The 16,169-nt window shown below is 42.2% G+C and overlaps 1 protein-coding gene across 1 annotated transcript; it reads left to right on the top strand.

The window, feature by feature from the left end:
• Nucleotides 1-841: 841 nt before the first annotated feature.
• LOC120049011 (hemicentin-2-like) lies at nucleotides 842-15,648 on the top strand. Its single transcript, XM_038995273.1, has 13 exons — nucleotides 842-879; nucleotides 2,045-2,181; nucleotides 2,604-2,888; nucleotides 3,216-3,479; nucleotides 3,658-3,978; nucleotides 4,079-4,357; nucleotides 4,503-4,751; nucleotides 6,478-6,498; nucleotides 14,102-14,191; nucleotides 14,409-14,486; nucleotides 14,666-14,716; nucleotides 15,421-15,483; nucleotides 15,641-15,648. Exons 1-13 carry the CDS (start codon nucleotides 842-844, stop codon nucleotides 15,646-15,648), a joined length of 1,884 nt encoding a protein of 627 aa, XP_038851201.1.
• The last annotated feature ends 521 nt before the right edge of the window (nucleotides 15,649-16,169 follow it).

Consider the following 16,169-nt stretch of genomic DNA (forward strand, 5'->3'; position numbering starts at 1 on the left):
GGTATATGGCTGAGGGATGGGGCTAAGGAAATTCATTCATTTACATTGTTTACAATAATTGTCATAAAATAACCATATATTTCCGTTTATGATGGGATAAGACAGTTTTGAGGGAATTAAAAGTTATACTCTTCAAGAATAAATGCCTATGACTAATTTAATGATAAAAAATGTGTGTAGAAATCATAGATTGCAGCTTTAAAATAAAGTACAGAATGAATTTGGTAATCAGTAACATGATTATGGCATGTTATTATTTATTTTAAGCTAATATTGGACAATGTGACTTTCTGTGTTGTAGTGCTGAGTACACACATCTACTCTGGACACTCTGAAGATGATGATGGTAAATATTTGTACACTTATATTTTTTTAGTTTTGAGTGTCTCAAAAAAACAATTGTATCATGCTGGTTTTATTTTGTGCAGGAAAGGCAAAGGCTGTTCTGACCATATACCCCACATCCTCCCAGATATTCAGTGGAGAGTCAAATCAAATCAACATGTATTTGTCACGTGTGCCGAATACAACCTACAGTGAAATGCTTACTTACAGGCTCTAAACAACAGTGCAGTTTTTAAGTAAAAAAAAGGTATTAGGTGAACAATAGATAAGTGAAGAAATAAAAACAGTAAAAAAGACAGTGAAAAATAACAGTACCGAGGCTATATACAGTTGTGAGGCTACAACAGTAGCGAGTCTATATACAGGCACCGGTTAGTCGGGCTGATTGAGGTAGTATGTACATGTAGCTATGGTTAAAGTAACTATGCAGATATGATAAACAGAGAGTAGCAGTAGCATAAAAAAGGGGTTGGCGGGTGGTGGGTGGCGGGTCACAATGCATATTGTCAAGGAAGCCAATGTGCAGGGGCACCGGTTAGTCGGGCTAATTGAGGTAGTATGTACATGAAAGTATAGTTAAAGTGACTATGCATATATGATAAACAGAGAGTAGCAGCAGCGTAAAGGAGGGGTTGGGGGGGGGGGACACAATGCAAATAGTCCGGGTAGCCATTTGATTACCTGTTCAGGAGTCTTATGGCTTTGGGGTAAAAACTGTTGAGAAGCCTTTTTGTCCGAGACTTGGCGCTCCGGTACCGCTTGCGATGTGGTAGTAGAGAGAACAGTCTGTGTGGCTGGGGTCTTTGACAATTTTTAGGGCCTTCCTCTGACACCGCCTGGTGTAGAGGTCCTGGATGGCAAGCAGCTTAGCCCCAGTGATGTACTGGGCTGTACGCACTACCCTCTGTAGTGCTTGCGGTTGGAGGCCGAGCAGTTGCCGTTCCAGTCAGTGATGCAACCAGTCAGGATGCTCTTGATGTTGCAGCTGTAGAACCTTTTGAGGATCTGAGGACCCATGCCAAATATTTTTAGTTTCCTGAGGGGGAATAGGCTTGTCGTGCCCTCTTCACGACTGTCTTGGTGTGTTTGGACCATTCTGGTTTGTTGGTGATGTGGATACCAAGAAACTTGAAGCTCTCAAACTGCTCCACTACAGCCCCGTCGATGAGAATGGGGATGTGCTCGGTACTCATTTTCCTCTAGTCCACAATCATCTCCTTAGTCTTGGCTACGTTGAGGGATAGGTTGTTATTCTGGCACCACCCGGCCAGGTCTCTGACCTCCTCCCTATGGGCTGACTCGTCGTTGTCGGTGATCAGGCCTACCACTATTGTGTCGTCTGCAAACTTAATGATGGTGTTGGAGTAGTGCCTGGCCACGCAGTTGTGGGTGAACAGGGAGTACAGGAGGGAACTGAGCACGCACCCCTGAGGGGCTCCAGTGTTGAGGATCAGCATGGCAGATGTGTTGCTACCTACCCTCACCACATGGGAGCGGCCCGTCAGGAAGTCCAGGATCCAGTTGCAGAGGGAGGTGTTTAGTCCCAGGATCCTTAGCTTAGTGATGAGCTTTGAGGGTACTATGGTGTTGAACGCTGAGTTGTAGTCAATGAATAGCATTCTCACGTAGGTGTTCCTTTTGTCAAGGTGGGAAAAGGCAATGTGGAGTGCGATAGAGATTGTACATCTGTCACTCTCAGATGTAACATACAGAGGGGAGAAGTCACTGACTGGAAATACACATGGAGCAAGGATGATGTAGACTCAATCAGTAGGAAGCATGAATATGAGATCAGAGAGGTTAAGATTTCAGACAATGTTGGCTACAGGTGTCTGGGTACACATATTGACAATGGTGACGACAGGTGTCTGGGTAAACATATTGATCAGAAGAAGCATTCTGAGTGGAGTGATGCAGTCAGACTGACAGTAACAGGTATATCGTCTTATCTCTCATTCACATCAGTGCCTCCTTGTCCATAACCACTTGACATCACTCTACATTAATGTCACTGGTGTTTATTTAATCAAACAAATGGACACTATTTATATTGAGTCAATCATGTAGATGTGGTCTGTGTGTCAGTATGAATGGGAAATAAATAGTTACAGTACTACCTAAAGAAGTAAGATCATACGTTGGAGAGATTTGTGCTCTGAATGCATTTGTCTTCATATATAACTGTGTTTCCACAGCTCTACCCAATGGATGTTGCTAATCATGTATCCATATATTTAAATCATGCTCTATTCTCACAGCCCTGCCCAAAGCTAAACTGACCATAACACCAAACCCTGCATACACTGGAGAGACAGTAACTCTGACGTGTTCAGTGGGGTCTGACAGTGGCTGGAGCTATACATGGTACAAAGACAACGCTAAGAAAGTAGTGACCTTGTCTAGCAGACACACCACAACAGGAGTCACCTTCACCATAAAAAGAGCTGCTGAGTCTGACCAGGGTCTCTACTGGTGTCAGGGAGAGATCCAGTCCAGATCCATATCATCAATCATCAGTGATCCTGTCACTATCACTGTGAAAGGTGAGTAATTGTGTTGTGTTGTGTTGTGTTGTGTTGTGTTGTGTGTGTGTGTGTGTGTGTGTGTGTGTGTGTGTGTGTGTGTGTGTGTGTGTGTGTGTGTGTGTGTGTGTGTGTGTGTGTGTGTGTGTGTGTGTGTGTGTGTAGACATCACTGTATATGTCAATATTATGATGACTAGATCTTGGTAAGTAACACAGTTCAGACTGCGTAATGTTTGTTCATGAATTACAACGTATGATATGGTCATGTTGTGATAAATGATGATCAAAATTATTTTACATTCTAATGTGTGTGATAATATTTATTTTCTGTGTTGTGTCTGTGTAGAGAGACCTGTGGCTGTTCTGACCCTCCAACCCAACTGGCCCCAGATATTCAGTGGGGAGACAGTCACTCTCAGTTGTGACATACAGGGAGGAAGAGAGATTGAGTATGTTTTTTATAACAGTGGGAAGTCGGTCTACACGAATACAGAGCCTGAGTACAGAATCAGTCCTGCAAAGAATGGTCTATATACCTGTAAAGGTCTTCAGAAAACAAATGGCTTAAAACACTCCCAGACCAGTAATGCTGTACAATTGACCGTGTTAGGTAAGTCTGTTTTTATGGGATTGCAAGAGAAAGACAGAAGGGATAAATCAAATAGCAGACAGTGGTGATGAAACAAAACTATAGTTTGATTTTGGGGTGAGGTACAATACCATAATAACAAAATGGGTAAACATTTTAAAGACTGAACATTTGATTTGTGTCATTTCCTTCATAACAGATAAACCCCAAGCTGTCCTGAGTGTCTCTCCTCAGTGGCTGAACCCTGGAGACTCAGTTACTCTGAGCTGTGGGGTTAAAGAGTCATCTACAGGCTGGAGGTTCTTCTGGTACCGAACTGTTCCCTACACAGCTGGGTTACTGTCCCTATCGAACACGTCCTACTCTGTAGAGCCTCTATCTGGCAGTGGGACTACTGAAGACTCCTACACTTTGATCCCTGCTGGTCCTAGTCACACAGGAGGATATGTGTGTAGAGCTGGGAGAGGAGACCCAGTCTATGACACACTCTACAGTGAACCTCAGTTTTTCTGGTCAGGAGGTAACTAACTGCATTGAAACTGCATTTAATCACATTTAAGTCCCCCTCATGTCTATATATAACCACTGTGTACGTTTGACTCTGTCACTCTTTATTTCAGATCCGCAACCATCAGTGTCTCTCAAAATAAGACCTAACAGAACTCAACACTTTACATCAACGTCTCTCTCACTAAGCTGTGAGGAGAAGAGGAACTCTACTGGATGGAGACTGAAGAGATACAGAGAGAAAGCAGTGGAGTCAGAGTGTGGATCTAACTGGGGATCAATAGCAGGGTCCACATGTACCATCAGGTCCACATACACAGGGGACAGTGGAGTGTACTGGTGTGAGTCTGGATCAGGAGAGTACAGTAATGCTGTCAACATTACAGTGGACGGTACGTCTATTCTAACCTTTTTTACATTACAATGTATGATAATGATGTTCAATTCTGTAACTGAATGGTTGCATCTCATAAAATACAAGCTCATGTTGGTGATTACTCCAGATTTACAGTATTATTTATATATTTTGTTACACAGTTGGCATTCTGATCCTGGAGAGCCCTCCCTATCCCATAACTGAGGGAGAATCTATGACTCTCAGTTGTACAAATAGATATCAGGAAACAAACCCGAACCCCAAGGTTGATTTCTACAAAGATGGAGTACTCATCAGGAATGAGACCACATTAGAGATGACCATCCCTGCAGTATCCATGTCAGATGAAGGCTTCTATAAGTGTAAATCTAATGAAGGAGAATCACCAGAGAGCTGGGTGACAGTGAGAGGTGAGAAGAGCTGTGTGTGTGTGTGTGTGTGTGTGTGTGTGTGTGTGTGTGTGTGTGTGTGTGTGTGTGTGTGTGTGTGTGTGTGTGTGTGTGTGTGTGTGTGTGTGTGTGTGTGTGTGTGTGTGTGTGTGTTGATGGTAAAACATGTGTTTTGATATTCCCTCCAGTTTCCATTGTCTCCATCTCTGTGCTGCCCAGGCTGCTGTGTGGTTTACTGGTTGCGTTTCCCTTTCTACTGGCGTCTATCGTGCTCATGGTGAAATGCTGCAGGGCTCGAGGTGACCACTTTATTTCAGTGTGTATCTACAGTCAACTTATCCTGCTTGATATTCTCTTTCTTTATGTCATCCTCTTATATCACTCAAATGGTTGATTTCAAATGTAAATAGACAAAGTGACCAGGGGAAGATATTTTTGTTAAATGTGTTCTATGGAAATGTTCTCCCCCCAGAAAAGGCAAACTAACCTTGTATTACTTTTGATGGATTACATTTTAGTGCTGTTCAGTTGAAAGAGCAGTGGAATCAGTTTAACTCCAATGCTTCTCTCCGTCCGTTATATTCCTTTAGGCCTGTGTTCAACAGCCAAATCTCTTCAATACGAGTTACAATCTGATGTCATTGAACAGACTGAATCATCCGTGTGATCAATACAGTAAGAACTATAAACTGAAGACCCATTTTTTGGATGTTAATGTTTTTGCCATTGTCTTGACATTGATTTATGATAGCGTTTACTGAGTCAAATATCTCTGAATGGAATTTTACAAATACTAAATGTTATTATTTAGCAAGTTGACATTTTCAGCTTTTGGGGGCTTGTTTGCTTTGCTTTGTTATTGTTGATTGTTGTTAATTTTCTTGAAATATTATACTTACCCCTCTTTGACTTCAGTTTGTTGATTAAACAATAGTGTAGTGCCTGTTTTGTTTAAAAGTTGAATTTGTATTTTTTTCTATTTTGTTTTTTTGCACAATGTCAAGCTTTTTATATACATAAAAAAAAAAATATATATATTAAATTAAAATTAATACCACTTTACCAGTTAAATTGGCACATTTATGTTTGTTTTTAATTCAATTAAGGCTTATTTTCATATATATTTTACATAATATTCACTTCTATGTCTCTATGTTTTAAACGTTTTTTTACAGTAGTTGCAGGAGCCAGATTAATATTCCACTATGGAACTTGAATGAAGAGGGTGTTTATTGTCTTACGTCAGATAGCGCAATGATTCCGCATGACGACGATTCAATAGCAGTGACGCCTACCGACGTAAGACAATGGAGGGTGTGTTGTATTTTGGATTTTAAATGTTGTATTAAATCTCATATGTCAAACAAAAAGTCATGATTCCCTACATCATTGTATTGCTTTGATAATATTGCTGTCAGTCTTCTGTAAACCACATCCAGATTTGACTTCTACTGATATGAACCCATACAGAAGTGGTCCATGTCTGTACTAATATGATGACATAGAGAGAGGAAGGAATAAGAGGACAGACGCAGTAGACTGAGGGGTTATGTTGTTGCTGTGGACCAATCACCGTATTAGTTTCTATATTGTGATCTACAATAATGTGGCGTAGTTACAGGTCTGTCCTGAAGGGGACGATAAGAAATCACAGATGTTCACCTTGGGGTGGGCGCGTCCCCTCCTGCTGACTCCATGATTTTGTTGCGGGATTCTGTCAGATCACCCCAAGGAGATGTGGGTGTAGAGTCAGGCTCAGGAGAAACAAGTACCAAAGAAAGGGCGTTTAATTTAACTGGCTCAAGAAAACAACAGGACTCCGGGCTACAGTAATCGCAATGAAAATCCCCACTCAGACACAGTCCAGGGAAAACCCCCCTGTAGAACATGAGCAAATAAAACGAAACCCCAAACTACATGACAGTTCAACGAAAACAATCCCGCACAAAACCCCATAGGAAATGTCAAATTAAATGCCCCCCTAATTAACCAAAGTGAAACCAGGTGATACACAAAACAGACAAAACCAAAAGAAAAAGAAAAGGGATTGCTGGCAGCAAGTAGACCGGCGACGACGACCGCTGAGCGCCACCCGAACAGGGAGAGGAGCCACCTTCGGTGGAAGTCGTGGCACGTTTTGTCGTTATCATATTATATAGTCTAATCATGTGTGTTGTAGAATATGTGACAGGACTGGTGTGGTATACCATCTATATCGGAGTATCAGTGGGAGGCGCTGTGGTGCTGATTCTTATTGTAGCTGTGGCAGTGTGCTACTGCAGGGGCCGAAGTAACACAGGTATGTACAGCTTAGGGGCCTCCACTATACTTAAGGTGACATTTCTATTGGTTCTAGAATTATTCTTCAGCTGATATGATTTTGGGGGGGATTTGCTAGAAATTAGAAAAAGAGTGAGACCCCTCATTAATTCCTGGGTATGTTTGTTGATATCCTGTATGAAATGTATCTGATTGGTTGATATTTTGTTCTTATTAAACACAGCAGATGAAACTGATAACACAATATATGCTGATATTATGATCAACACAAGAAGTAGAGATGTAAGTATGCATTGACGTTATTATGTATCAGAGTGTGTGGAAGCTGTATGTACTGAATTGTAATGGGATGTATTTTGACAAGATCAAATAGTCAGGTAAACCCAATATCCATCTATGAAACTGTCAGGTATCTGGTTATCCCAAGATTGAACAAGGTAAGATATAAATGGTCATAATGGTAGAATGTCTGTGATTGAATGGAAGACTATGTAGTCTACTTTGAGAATAGTCGATACCTTTCTTGATGCTGAAACAGATTCTTCTTGATTATCTGTCACATGTAGCTGTAGATGTATGTATGACAAGATTAGATTTGGACTTCCAGAAGGCACCCTCCTCTCCCTACCAGAAAGTACTGTGAGCTGAACAGGATGTTGTCATAGGCTGGGCCTACCATAGAAATAGAACCCTCTGCATCCTCTGCATCTTACACGTGTATATTCTGTAGATAGGCCTAGATGTTACTGTTAAATTTCATCACAACCTACACTATTTGCTTTATTTCCTTCTCCCTTTGATGATTCTCATATATACAGTATGTCATAAGGCCTTATTGTCACGCCCTGACCTTAGAGATCCTTATTATTCTCTATGTTTGGTTAGGTCAGGGTGTGACTCGGGTGGGAAAATCTGTTTTCTTATTTTATTTTATTTGTCCGCATGTCCAAAATGGCATTCATGTCTGTCCCAATAATCAGATGGAATTCAGTTCATTCTAAAAAAAAATATGCTGTTCAGAGAATCAAAAATAATTCTACCTTATTTGCATACCTTGAGTGCCTTGCATTTAGAGTGAATTGTAATTTCCACTCACGACTGTATTTGTTAGCAACATGATTGTTGTATTGAATGGTTTTCAGTACTGTAGCCTTCACCTAGTGAATGTCTAAGTGAATATGTTATCTTTAAAATTAAACTCAGTATGACAACACATTACATGCACTGCTCAAAAAAATAAAGGGAACACTTAAACAACACAATGTAACTCCAAGTCAATCACACTTCTGTGAAATCAAACTGTCCCCTTAGGAAGCAACACTGATTGACAATAAATTCCACATGATGTTGTGCAAATGGAATAGACAACAGGTGGAAATTATAGGCAATTAGCAAGACACCCCCAATAAAGGAGTGGTTCTGCAGGTGGTGACCACAGACCACTTCTCAGTTCCTATGCTTCCTGGCTGATGTTTTGGTCACTTTTGAATGCTGGCGGTGCTTTCACTCTAGTGGTAGCATGAGATGGAGTCTACAACCCACACAAGTGGCTCAGGTAGTGCAGCTCATCCAGGATGGCACATCAATGCGAGCTGTGGCAAGAAGGTTTGCTGTGTCTGTCAGCGTAGTGTCCAGAGCATGGAGGCGCTACCAGGAGACAGGCCAGTACATCAGGAGACGTGGAGGAGGCCGTAGGAGGGCAACAACCCAGCAGCAGGACCGCTACCTCCGCCTTTGTGCAAGGAGGAGCACTGTCAGAGCCCTGCAAAATGACCTCCAGCAGGCCACAAATGTGCATGTGTCTGCTCAAACGGTCAGAAACAGACTCCATAAGGGTGGTATGAGGGCCCGACGTCCACAGGTGGGGGTTGTGCTTACGGCCCAACACCGTGCAGGACGTTTGGCATTTGGCAGAGAACACCAAGATTGGCAAATTCGCCACTGGCGCCCTGTGCTCTTCACAGATGAAAGCAGGTTCACACTGAGCACATGTGACAGACGTGACAGTCTGGAGACGCCGTGGAGAACGTTCTGCTGCCTGCAACACCCTCCAGCATGACCGGCTTGGCGGTGGGTCAGTAATGGTGTGGGGTGGCATTTCTTTGGGGGGCCGCACAACCCTCCGTGGGCTCGCCAGAGGTAGCCTGACTGCCATTAGGTACCGAGATGAGATCCTCAGACCCCTTGTGAGACCATATACTGGTGCGGTTGGCCCTGGGTTCCTCCTAATACAAGACAATGCTAGACCTCATGTGGCTGGAGTGTGTCAGCAGTTCCTGCAAGAGGAAGGCATTGATGCTATGGACTGGTTTGCCCGTTCCCCAGACCTGAATCCAATTGAGCACATCTGGGACATCATGTCTCGCTCCATCCAACAACGCCACGTTGCACCACAGACTGTCCAGGAGTTGGCGGATGCTTTAGTCCAGGTCTGGGAGGAGATCCCTCAGGAGACCATCCGCCACCTCATCAGGAGCATGCCCAGGCATTTTAGGGAGGTCATACAGGCACGTGGAGGCCACACACACTACTGAGCCTCATTTTGACTTGTTTTAAGGACATTACATAAAAGTTGGATCAGCCTGTAGTGTGGTTTTCCACTTTAATTTTGAGTGTGACTCCAAATCCAGACCTCCATGGGTTGATAAATTTGATTTCCATTGATAATTTTTGTGTGATTTTGTTGTCAGCACATTCAACTATGTAAAGAAAAAAGTATTTAATAAGAATAGTTCATTCATTCAGATCTAGGATGTGTTATTTTAGTGTTCCCTTTATTTTTTTGAGCAGTGTATATCATAAAGCCCCTGAGGGCCTAGTTACACCCTAACACACTGGTCTAAAACTCCTGGTTTAGTCAAATTATGCCGGCTTGCAAAGGGATGTGTCATTTCTATTGGAATCCAGACAAAGTTAGGATATCCAACTATTGAAACTTTCAGTCACACGCAACCTGCATTCAGAATGACTGACGGGGAAGAGAATATAGATTATTGAGACTACCTAACTCAATTAAACTGGAACAAACATATCAGTAATGTGTGAAATAAGTCCAACTACTAACAGATTGGATTCGTTTAAAAAATATTTATGTTATCTAAGTTTGTGTAGCGTAAGCAACCAGTCATAGTACATGCAAATACATGAAACAAACCATTCTGAAAATCAACCTGCATGAGATCATGCTGGAATAATGATAATAATGATGATTGGTGTCGTTTTGAGATGTTTTGAGCAAACATACATTTTGTATTTTACTCAACAAGCTTGTTCAAATACAACTGACTTCAAGCAGAGTTTGTTGATTAAAGACTAACACTTTGGCTTAAATTCTTGTCCTTTTTAAGTCCACTCAACTTGCATAATAACGCTAATCAAGCAATTGGTTAAGTTTGACTTTTTCCAGTTAACAGTGAATGAAATTAAAAGGCTGAGGAACTTCACATTAGGTCACTTGTTTGTCATAGTTGAGTGGTCATGGTTTGCTCTCTTCCTCTTTAGCAGTGTGGGTTTGTGAAGGAAGGCACTGTGTGAAGCTGCCGTTTCCCGCTGTGATCATAGAGAGACACATAGAGAATTGGTTGTAATCATATGCAGAAACCTGTGAAAACCTAGTTGTTGGGCTGATGAGTACACATGAAAAGTTGTGCAGGGATGTATGTTCTTGTCAGAGAGAAGAATGACATTGTTCTTGCAGCATACATATTCTGTAGTTCACTTATTAATTTATCTCTTTTACATTCAATCTATCACTGTGATCACTACTTTCCTGGGTTATTACTTTGAACAGTTGACAGACTGTAACTCAAGAACATCTACATGCAGTTGACCTCCAAATAGCTACAACATAAACCAAATGATAAACATGCCATGACGTCAAACCTTTGACACCTCTCTTAGTGACATTAAAGACTGTACTGAACATGTCAACATGACCAGGTATGATAAATACAATATTGACTTCACTTTTTGTACAACTATGTTTTATCCACTAAGTGTCTTTCTCTGATATATACTAGTTCTCTCTTCCTCCCACAAAAAGACCACAGTGTTGATGTGTCCATTCCTTTTACAGTAAGAGGAAGTTGTGTACAGATGAACATGACAGCAGATGCTATTTTTTCTGTTTCTCTTTTAGCATCTGTGCCTTTCTAATTCTGTCAAAGCCCCATTCGTGTCACAGCCACAGGAACTGTAGGGGTCCAGAAGACTTGCCAGATGCTTAGAATGGAGTACACTTTATGTGCAACTCTGCGATGATGATGATTAATATATTTCTCTGGATTTTGAATATTGTTAGCTAACTATTTCCTTTATTGGACAAGAAAATGTTTCATTCATAGAATATGAAGTATGTCATATATGCACAATAAATGTGGCAACTGATGATGACGTTGTTTGGTTACAATGTGTTTTCTGACTGCAGAGAAATGGAGTTGTTGGTCACTACAGGTTTTAATCAGGTTGTAGCATGAGCCTGAGAAACATATAATATAAACTAATATGATGAGATAGAGAGAGGAAGGAATACGGGGACAGACCCAGTAGACTGAGGGGTTATGTTGTTGCTATGTGACCAATCACATCTTAGTTTCTATATTGTGTTCCACAAGATAGTGGAGTAGTTACAGGTCTGTCCTGAAGGGGGCGATAAGAAACCCCAGATGTTTACCTTGTTTCTTCACACAGTGTCTCAAACTCTACACACTACAAGGTAAATACAACTAAGGTTAGTTGTTTAGGCTTGCCACCTGACATCTTAGCAACGGTTTGAGGGGAGGCCTACACTATCTATCTATCCATCTTTTATTTATTGAGGTTAGAAGCCCAAAATAGCTGATATGAAAACCACACCACAAATATAAGTAAAAAAAACTTTGTTCAATCAGTTAAACAAAGCATATTAATTATAAGTGTAGATAATATATTCAGTAAAAAAACAAACATATTTGATTATATGTGGGTACATGTGTTTGTGTGTGTGTGAGTGAGAGTTAGGCTACATGAAGGGGATTATTGGGTAGTTTGGTTCATCAGGCTGACCCCCTGTCACGGCCGTCAAAAGGAGGAGACCAAGGTGCAGCGTGGTGAGCTTACATATTCCTTTTTATTAGAAATGACGCCGACAAAAACAATATACAATACAAAACAACCGTGAAGCTTAAGGGCTATGTGCCACAAACAAAGTTAACTTCCCACAAAGACAGGTGGGAAAAAAGGATACCTAAGTATGGTTCTCAATCAGAGACAACGATAGACAGCTGTCCCTGATTGAGAACCCTACCCGGCCAAAACATAGAAATACAAATAATAGAACATAGAATACCTACCCCAACTCACACCCTGACCAAACCAAAATAGAGACATAAAAAGATCTAAGGTCTGGGCGTGACAGTACCCCCCCCCCCCCCCCCCAAAGGTGCGGACTCCGGCCGCAAAACCTAAACCTATAGGGGAGGGTCTGGGTGGGCATCTATCTGCGGTTGCGGCTCAGGTACGGGACGAAGACCCCGCTCCACCACTGGCTCACCCCACTTTGGTGGCACCTCTGGTGCGGGGACCCTCGTTGCGGGCCCCGGACTGGGCACCCTCGTTCCGGGCCCCGGACTGGGCACCCTCGTTGCGGGCCCCGGACTGGGCACCCTCGTTGCGGGCCCCGGACTGGGCACCCTCATTGCGGTCCCCGGGCTGGGCACCCTCGTTGCGGTCCCCGGACTGGGCACCCTCGTTGCGGTCCCTGGACTGAGCACCCTCGTTGCGGTCCCCGGTCTGTGCACCCTCGTTGCGGTCCCTGGACTGAGCACCCTCGTTGCGGGCCCCGGACTGGAGACCGTCGCTGGGGGCCCCGGACTGGAGACCGTCGCTGGGGGCCCTGGACTGGAGACCGTCGCTGGAGACTCCGGACTGGAGACCGTCGCTGGAGGCTTAAAGGCTATGTGCCACAAACAAAGTAAACTTCCTACAAAGACAGGTGGGAAAAAGGGATACCTAAGTATGGTTCTCAATCAGAGACAACAATAGACAGCTGTCCCTAATTGAGAACCCTACCCGGCCAAAACATAGAAATACAAATAATAGAACATAGAATACCCACCCCAACTCACACCCTGACCAAACCAAAATAGAGACATAAAAAGGGTCTCTAAGGTCAGGGCGTGACACCCCTAGTCTTCGCTTGAAGTTATTGAGAGATGATGAGGTTTTGACAATGTGAAGATAACAATTCCAGAGTTTGGTACCTCTGTATCTGATAGAAGCTGCATTGTGACATATCAGACTTCACAGGCTGGACTTACCACTGGTTAATAAATAATGAACAGATTTCAGGTCAGACCAGTTAAACCACCACCATCTCTCTCTCTGACCAGGCTGGTCAGAACCAGTGCGAGGGGACAAGGACAAGACCGCCCCAAAATTCATATCTCATTTTATCTCTCCACGTCACTGGTGAGTTCATTATTTATCTTCAATCACTATCTGGACTTTCTGAATTCTGAGCCAAGGAGGGTTAATGTAAATACCGTACTGTAAACACTGTACATTCTAATACCCCTACAGTATGTAAACTCAACGTTCATCAAAACTTAACTTCAAAAGATAAATAATTTTAAATGACCAAGCATGTATCCAGATTTTACATTCTGGTCTTTGTTTCCTTAGCTCTTCCTGAAACTACACTGACTAAATCCAAACCCTGCATACACTGGAGAGACAGTAACTCTGACATGTTCAGTGGGGTCTGACAGTGGCTGGAGGTATACATGGTACCAAGACAACACTAAGAAAGTAGTGACCTTGTCTGGCAGACACACTACAACAGGAGCCACCTTCACCATCAGTAGAGCTGCTGAGTCTGACCAGGGTCTCTACTGGTGTCAGAGAGAGATCCAGTCCAGACCCACATAATCAATTATCAGTGATCTTGTCACTATCACTGTGAATGATGTTGTGTTTGTGTACGTGTCTGTGTAGAAATGTGTAGTAATGTTTTGCTTTGTCCACTACTTTATTTATTTTCTACAACTACCTCAGAACCTGATAGTGATTTGCTGTTCTCTCTCCAGGTGTAACTCCTGGACCCTCTACATCAGTCCTAGTCGGAGTGGTTGTGGGCCTGGTTGTTGCTGGTGTTCTACTGGCCATTCTCCTGGTACTGCTGTGTCAATATAAAAACGCCAAAGGTGAGACTTTTCTAATTTCTCATTTAACTTTTTGGTTCATGTTAAGGAGAAAAATGTCTATTTACAAAAGTTTAAAACAGTATTATAATATGCATTTCTCATTACAGGTTCATGTTGAAACAGAATATTATCACGAGTACACATGTCTTTCAACTACGTTCCTTTTCATACAGTAACATCTAATCTGTGTGTTTCATGGCTATCTTTCTCCCTGTAGGCCCCCCCAGCCCCAGAGGACCAACCTGGACCCCCAACAGGACCAATGATCTACCCAGGGCCAGGCTCCTGATGCTGGGTATACACATCTGCAGCAGGGTCAGTCTCTTAGTCCAGACCACTCTATCCTCTCTGTAACCTCACACACTGACTTTTCACCATCCACTTTGTATACAACATGTTACCGTACTCTATGTCCATAGGCAAGCTAAGGGAAAACCCTCCAATTAATCTTTCTCTCTCTTCTTTGACCAACAGGTGGCGCTAACATCTATGATACAACCACTCCCTCAGACAGTAATGACAGCGGTACTGTACACTATGTTAAGTTAAGCATGAATACAGTATATAGTTGTTGTTGCTCTTCATATGTTTAATATGACTAGCATACTAACACTAAGTAGAGATATTAGTGTATTACCTGTATATTTCAGATGCTGGTGCTGCTACTACTGGATCAAGTGATGTGACGTACACACAGATTCAACTCAAAAGGTTGGACAAGAAAAAGAAAAGTAATACTCAACTGTCACAAATTAATACACCATGTAGCAGTGTTTTTTACTCATCAAATTTGATAGAAACGTACAAATTCTCTCCTCCTCCTCCTCTTCTGAAATGCCAGCTGATCCAACAGAAAGTCCAGTCTATTCTGAGGTCAAGACAGGGAAGACCACAGTTAAGACTCATTCTATAGGTTGGCAGTCATTGAAATCTAAATGTGCGATTTTTGAGTTTCAATGAAGATGCAGAATATAAAATAAGCTACTTCCTTCATTTGTTGACTGGAAATGTCAATTTTCAGCAGCAACTGGACCTGTTGATGTGACCTATGCTGAGGTTGACCTTAAACAGAAGGCCAAAGCCAAGAGGAAGAAATGTAAGACTAGATATCCCTCCTTCAATATTCCCCCTATCATAACCTCACACATCTGACCCCATATTGACTAGCTGCATAATATTCTGTATATAACTGTTATATTATTCTGATGTTTTATCCTCACCCCTTACAGAAACATCAACTCCACCTGAGGCAGATTCAGTCTATTCTCAAGTGAAGCCAGGCACAGCACCAGGTAAGACTAATAACCATATGCTATTGATACTTAATATGGAACTAATACTCTAATATCAAAGTATAATGTATCTATTTAAAGTATGTATCTTTGTTTGATTCTAAAGATTTTATTTGACTGCATGTCCTAAACAACTTTATGTGTTGATATGTTGCAGGTCCTTGAGGGGGAAGGGATGGAGGGATAGAAGGATGGAGGGATAAAAGGATGGCTGCATGGAAATATGGAGGGTTGGAGGGATGGTGGTATTGAAGGATGGAATGATGGAGGGATGGAGGGATGGAAGGATGGAGGGATGGAGGGATGGAAGGATGGAGGTAATGGTGTGATGGACGGATGGAACAATGTGGAGAAGGAGGAATGGAGGGACACACCATCAGAGGAGGGAGCAGAAGGAACCCAGCAACATGGATTATAGAAGGTCAACGTACACAAGCAAACACACACACACACACACACACACACACACACACACATACACACACACACACACAAACACTCAATAACATATTGTACATTAAGGATTTTTTTCAAATGTTTATTTACCAACAGATATATTGTATTTAAGCATGGTTTAATTGTGTTTCACTGTAACAGATGTTATTATTATATGGTGTAATGATGATGGATCTTATCTGCAGCTACAGTAATTGTATCTGCTTTGTATTGTGTATTGAATTGTGATG

The sequence above is a fragment of the Salvelinus namaycush genome, chromosome 6 (assembly GCF_016432855.1).
Source record: "Salvelinus namaycush isolate Seneca chromosome 6, SaNama_1.0, whole genome shotgun sequence".
NCBI lineage: Eukaryota > Metazoa > Chordata > Actinopteri > Salmoniformes > Salmonidae > Salvelinus > Salvelinus namaycush.

What these genes read in the sequence shown, in the direction of transcription:
- LOC120049011 (XM_038995273.1), top strand. Translation starts at nt 842, where the DNA reads ATGCATATTGTCAAGGAAGCCAATGTGCAGGGGCACCG. An exon ending in TGTCAACATTACAGTGGACG is followed by an intron (nt 4,358 to 4,502) that starts GTACGTCTATTC and finishes TTTGTTACACAG; the next exon opens with TTGGCATTCTGATCCTGGAG. An exon ending in GAGCTGGGTGACAGTGAGAG is followed by an intron (nt 4,752 to 6,477) that starts GTGAGAAGAGCT and finishes ATGTGGGTGTAG; the next exon opens with AGTCAGGCTCAGGAGAAACA.